The sequence below is a fragment of the Mus caroli genome, unplaced genomic scaffold, assembly GCF_900094665.2.
Source record: "Mus caroli unplaced genomic scaffold, CAROLI_EIJ_v1.1 scaffold_23882_1, whole genome shotgun sequence".
Taxonomy (NCBI): Eukaryota; Metazoa; Chordata; class Mammalia; order Rodentia; family Muridae; genus Mus; species Mus caroli.
In genome coordinates this window covers 1-6,297 of record NW_018391255.1, presented here as the reverse complement: position 1 = coordinate 6,297, position 6,297 = coordinate 1, and the positions used below count along the sequence as shown (strand labels likewise).

General features: G+C 36.3%; 1 gene segment (V, D, J or C); it reads right to left on the bottom strand.

Annotated features, from left to right (window-relative positions):
• Positions 1-11: 11 nt before the first annotated feature.
• LOC110289074 lies at positions 12-581 on the bottom strand. The segment is given in 2 exon segments: positions 12-322; positions 498-581. Coding segments are annotated over 2 exon segments (360 nt in total).
• Between the last annotated feature and the right edge of the window lie 5,716 nt (positions 582-6,297).

Below are 6,297 nucleotides of genomic sequence, written 5' to 3'. Positions count from 1 at the left end.
TCTAGTCTGTATCACTGTGTGGGTGGGTTACTACTCCACTGCTGGCAGTAATAAATGGCAGCATCTTCAGCCTCCATGCTGCTGATTGTGAGAGAGTAAGATGTCCCAGACCCACTGCCACTGAAGCGAGCAGGGACACCAGAAGCCAGTTTGGATGTGTCATAAATCCAGAGTTTGGGGGAGGATCCTGGCTTCTGCTGGTACCAGTGCATGTAACTTACACTTGAGCTGGCACTGCAGGTTATGGAGACCTTCTCCCCTGGAGATGCAGACATGATTGCTGGAGACTGGGTGAGAACAATTTGTCCTTTGGACATTATGACTAGAAAAAAGCAAAATAGAGAGAGAGGGGTTAGTAGAAATAGAGATACAAAAATAATTTTATACCACCCAACATTCAGATGGACCAAAAGGAAAAAACTGTATTTTAGACTCAAATTCCCCAGGGAAAATAATTTTGGCTGGATTCTGATCTCAAATTCCCTGCCCTCTGTTACCTGAGGCACTGATTAGCAAGAAGCTGAAAATCTGCACCTGAAAATCCATTTTGTCTTTGAATTTCGGTCCCTAGCTAATTACTGCTATTCTCATAAGTACTTTGCTTTAAAACAACTGTGAGATATTTGTGGTTACTGAAAATGAAATATGCAAATAGCAAGATATATTCTAGTCAGTTCTTGGCTTGTAACACATGGGAGAATATGGGCTGTAGGTTCATGAAGATGCACTCATCTAAAACTACTCTGAATAATCACCATTCTCAGTATATCATGTGCCCTGAAACTGTTTAATTCCTGTTCTATTTATTATTTGTGAGAGTTTGAGAGCACTTTTCAAATAAATTACATTTATTTATAAAGATCGACAGCCCGAGTCTGAAAACTTAAGTCTAAGCTTGATGAAACATTTTACTTATAGCAAAGACTGAGGGAATGGGGAAGGACTTGATTGAGTGGGTACTGGGAGGAGAAGGAAGAAACTATAGTGTTGAAAAGTGAATATAACAATTTATTTAAAAATTATTTACCTTAGGTAAAGTTTTATTTATCATCCTATAATGTTAAAGTGAGCATAGCCATAATGAAGCATGACTATGTCTCTAGTTTTAGGAATTATTTCACATTCCTCAATTCAAGAAAGATTTCTTCCCTTTTTTAATCAACTATCATGAAAAACAACTTAGATATATTGAGAGATATTGACCTAAGAATTGTTGAAATTAAGTTACTTATTATGTATGCCTTTCTAAGGAAACTATTCTAACTAAATGGCTAGTTTCTTTCTGAATAACACACATTTTCATCTTTAATTGTATGTAGTAGCTAGTTGCTAGTCTTATTCTGTTTACTACAGAAATAAAAATCTTTTATTTTTGTGAATATGGGCTTTATATTTCACCATTTAAGGATACTAAAATGGTTTCCAGAGTGGTTGTACCAGCCTGCAATCCCATTAGCTATCCATAAAACCAGATCCATGGAATCTAATAGAAGACAAAGTGGGAAAGAGTCTTGAGCACATGAGCACAGGAAAAAATTTATTGAACATAACACCAATAGCTTATGCCTTATGATCAAGAACTGGCATATGGGACATCATAAAATTGCAAATCTTCTGTAAGGCAAAGGACACTATCAATAGGACAATATGGCAACCAACAGATTGGGAAAAGAACTTTACCAATCCTATATCTGATACAGGGCTAATATTAAATATATAAAAAGAACTCAATAAGTTAGACTCCAGAGAATCAAATACCCTATTAAAAAACTGGATACAGAGCTAAACAAAGAATACTCAACTGAGCAATACCAAATATTTATAAAGCACCTAAGGAATTGCTCAACATGCTTAGTCATCAGGGAAATACAAATCAAAACAACCCTGTGATTCCATCTCACACAACTCAGAATGGCTAAAATAACAACAACAACAAAAAAATGCAGGTGATGCAGATGCTGGTGAGGTTGTGTAAAAAGAGTAATTCTTGTTTTATAATCTCATGTAATTAGACCTCTAGGGCTGGAGTTAGTGACTGAATGGAAGTGTGATTGTGCCCTATCAGATTTAGGATTGGTAAAAATCCTTTCCCAATCTATTTGTGGTCTTTTTGTGTTATTGATCATAATCAGCAACCAAAAGCAGACACTGTTGCATATGCCAGCATGATTTTGCTGACAAAACCCTGACATAGCTTTGTCTTGTGAGGCTATGCCAGTGCCTGGCAAATATAGAAGTAGTTGCCCACAGTCATCTATTGGATAGAACACAGGGCCCCCAATGGAGGAGCTAGAGAAAGGATCCAAAAGCTGAAGGGGTCTGCAACCCTATTGATGGAAGAACAATATGAACTAACCAGTAACCCCAGAGCTCGTGTCTCTAGCTGCATATGTAGCATAAGATGGCCTAGATGGCCATCATTGGGAAGAGAGGCCCCTTGGTCTAGCAACCATTATATGCCCCAGTACATTTATATCCCCTGGTGTGGGGAACACCAGGGTCGAGAAGTGGAAGTGGGTGCATAGGAGAGCATGGCAGGGTTTTAGGGGACTTTTGGGATAGCATTTGAAATGTAAATGAAGAAAATATCTAATAGTATTTTTTAAAAAACCTAAACAAACAAAGAAACAAAAAACAGAAATGTGATTGTGCTGCCATCAACTGTTAACAGAGCGAAAGTGAAGGCAGGGCTGTAAAATATCCCTTTTGAAGTATAGAGGAAATACTACATTTACAGTACTGTGTGCCAAGTAGTTCTATGTTTAGAACAAAAAAAACTACTATGACAAATGTGGTGATTCTTTATTTCCAATCGTTACAAACATAAATAAAATAGTGTTCACACAGGCACATTCACAGTTATACCACATTTCATGACTTCATGAAATGAAAAAACGGAGATATAAAATGTTCTCTGAGATACAGTGAGATTATAAAAAGATACAACAATATGGAACTTGATGGTGTAGATTCATTTAATATAAAGCCATAATATAACAAATTGTAGATAGAATATGCCATGATGTTTTAAACTGATGGCACGTTATGCTGTGTTCTTGAAATCATGTGGCTACTTTAGAGTCATAGATTGTTGCTACTGCTCAGAATCAAGGAAGTGTAGTGATACCACATACAATGGTATAGAAAAATGTTAAATACTTGCAATTTGAATTAAGGTTTCCATTGAAAATTGCAGTAATTTGGTAGCCTTATAAATGGAAAATTTTGCTTAACTTAACAACCAAATATACTATTAGTATGTTAAGATACTTTACATTGAATACCTCTATAATTTCAACAGCATCTGAACTGTACAGGCCTCACTGAGATTCCCCACCTGGATAGGTTCTGCTTTTCAATTCTTAGAGGAAGGACAGTTTGCCAAAAGGAGGTGGTGCACAATCAATGCACTTTTTTCTTATTGAAATATTTATCTCTTTTCTTATTTTGGTAAGTTTTGTCATCTCTTTGGCCTTGAAATAGGTGGAAGAAATAGGTTGAGATAAATTATACTCATTTTCTTACCTTTTAAAAAATCATAACATAGCCACATACTGTTTGCTACTACTTTTTCCTCCATTCATTGAAATCCATATACACTCCTTGCTCTTTCTCTGATTCGTGGCTTCTTATTAACTCTATTCATACATAAGTAAAGTTTGTTTAATTCATATGGTTTAAATATTTGATATGCAATTCCCTTTGCAACAGAGGGAGTCATTCCAAAAATAATCCATAAATTATCAAAATGCAGATATTAGGAGATTATGTGGTGACCAGTCCTAAATTATCCAACTACAACTCACTTTCTGCACCTATTTCCCAGGAATCATTGCAGAGTGGGTAGAAATATTTTAAGAGCCAGAGAAACTGGAGATTTGCTCTAACATTGTGTGATGTTTTGTATGCTCAGCCTAGACAGTGGCACTATGAGGTATGGCCTTGTTGTAGTGGGACATTGTGGGTATGGCTTTAAGGCCTTCATCTTAGATTCCTTAAAGCCTGTATTCTGCTAGCAGCTTTCAAATGAAGAAGTAGAACTTTCAGATCCTCCCAAACCATGCCTGCCTGGATGCTGCCATTTTACTACCTTGATGATAATAGACTGAACCTCGGAACCTGCAAGCCAGGCCCAAATAAATGTTGTCCTTATAAGACCTGCCTTGGTCATGATGTCTGTTGGGAGAGGTAAAACCTTAAGGCAGACTGTGTCTCCTAGAAACACCAGAGAAGCTGCATCCAGGTGGTTTAATGGCTAATGCATGAACAAGACATTAAAAAGTATGAATCCTGAATACATGTAAACATTGAAATGGTAATTCTTCACAGTATTCCACTCTAAATAAAAATTATGGTGTAACTGTGGAAATTCTGAGAGTAGGCGAAATAACACTCTTAACTAGAATAGAACCCCTGGATGATCAGTAAAACAGGACTGTACTCAAACTCTGTCTTTTCGACTTTATTTTACCTCAAAGAACATTGGTAATAAGGAAAGTGATTTTCTGTGTTTCTTCTGATGGAAGGTTCCTGAGGATCTTACAGCATCTCAGGCTGCTATGATGTTCCTAATATAATCTGTATTCCTAATAAAATGATCTGAATATTGAGACATCAAAATAATACAGGCTATTGCAACTGATCTTAGATTCTCAATAAAACTTGATAGTAGGACTGTATTGATGAATAGAAGATACATTGTGGACACAGAACATGACAGAATCAAGTTACTATGGACAAAGTAACTGCTAATAAGAGACTAAAGCTGGATAAATCAATCATTCTATGGTTTGACAACATTTTATAATACATCTATACTCTCTGGTAATTGAAAAATTATATAATCATACAAATGTGCAGTTATTTGGTTTCTCTATTTCTTCTCTACTTTGGTTATTGAAGGTTGTTTTTCAATTAATCAGAAGTCAATGGAGAAATACATGACTAGTTAGAATGATGACACACTCAGACATGAGTGCTTAAATTAATATGGAACATGTAGCTTATATCTCTATCTCTAGTCTCAGAAACTGTCATGGAATAGGTGCAGATTAAATGTAAGACTCAGAAAATAGGAGAGTTGTGAAATGCTGTCCTCTGGACACAATGTGGCTATTGCAAACTTGAACTCAAGAAGCAGTGATTATCTATCTGCAGGATCATGGTAGTCAAAATCCTGATCTAGATGACAAATTCACCTCCAGGACTCAATCTCTACTGAGCAATTAGTGCTAACGTGGCTTCTGGAGATCCAGAACCTTTAGTATTAAAGAATATAGTAATATTCTCTAGTACTAAAAGTGACCATAGGGATACCATATTTCAGAAGACAGAACCACATAAATGTTCATGTGGATATCACTAACTAGGGTAGGTAGGTTATAAAGAGAGAAATATGAGGGAATTTGGGAAGGTGGCTGTATTACATGGATATTAAATGTATGAGAGGGAGGAAGTGATAATAGGCATGATAATAGGTTTTTTGTAGTCGAGTAAAACTCAAAAATATAGAAAATTTTAAAAATAAGCTTTCTTCTGAATGCACAAATTAACTCTACATTATCAGCCTCCCCCACTTACTTTTTCATTGCTGTTACTACAGGAAAAACCAACACATCAACTCTTAATATTTAATAAAAACACGTTTACCCATCAATATAGCTCTAGGTTTTCTTTGTCTATTTCCTAGTTTAAACTTACATTATCTGTAGCAGAAACCTCTCTGTCCCTTTTCTTTCCCATGTCCCCTTTCAAAATGATTGTCACTCTTTTCACTCTGTTTTTTTCCTCTTCGATTTTACACTTCTCATTTATCTTTAAACTACTATTCATAGCTATTACATTATTGTTTTGCACATGTTTCTAAGTTTTGGGTTGTGGTGATAGGTGTTTATGCTTCCAATTTAAGCCCTTTTGAGAACCCTAATCAATTCTCTGAAATTTGTCACTTTTTGATGTCAACAAAGCTATGGAAAGTGACATTCCTAAAGACAGAGGGTCTTCAGAACTGGCAGATAAACATGACACAGTACACTCCTGAGAAAGCACCTTTTTAGACTCTATAGGATAAACAATCACGCTTGCTTCTTTACCCCTTGCATTGGGTAGCTCTACAGGGGCGACTCAGCTCTAGGGTTGCTTATGCTCACACAGAGAACTGTTGGTGTTAATTATGTTCAAACTTGAGGACTTAAGAATGAATTGTTGGTGGGATTGCAAGCTTGTACAACCACTCTGGAAATCAGTCTGGCGGTTCCTCAGAAAATTGGACATAGTACTACCGGAGGATCCAGCAAT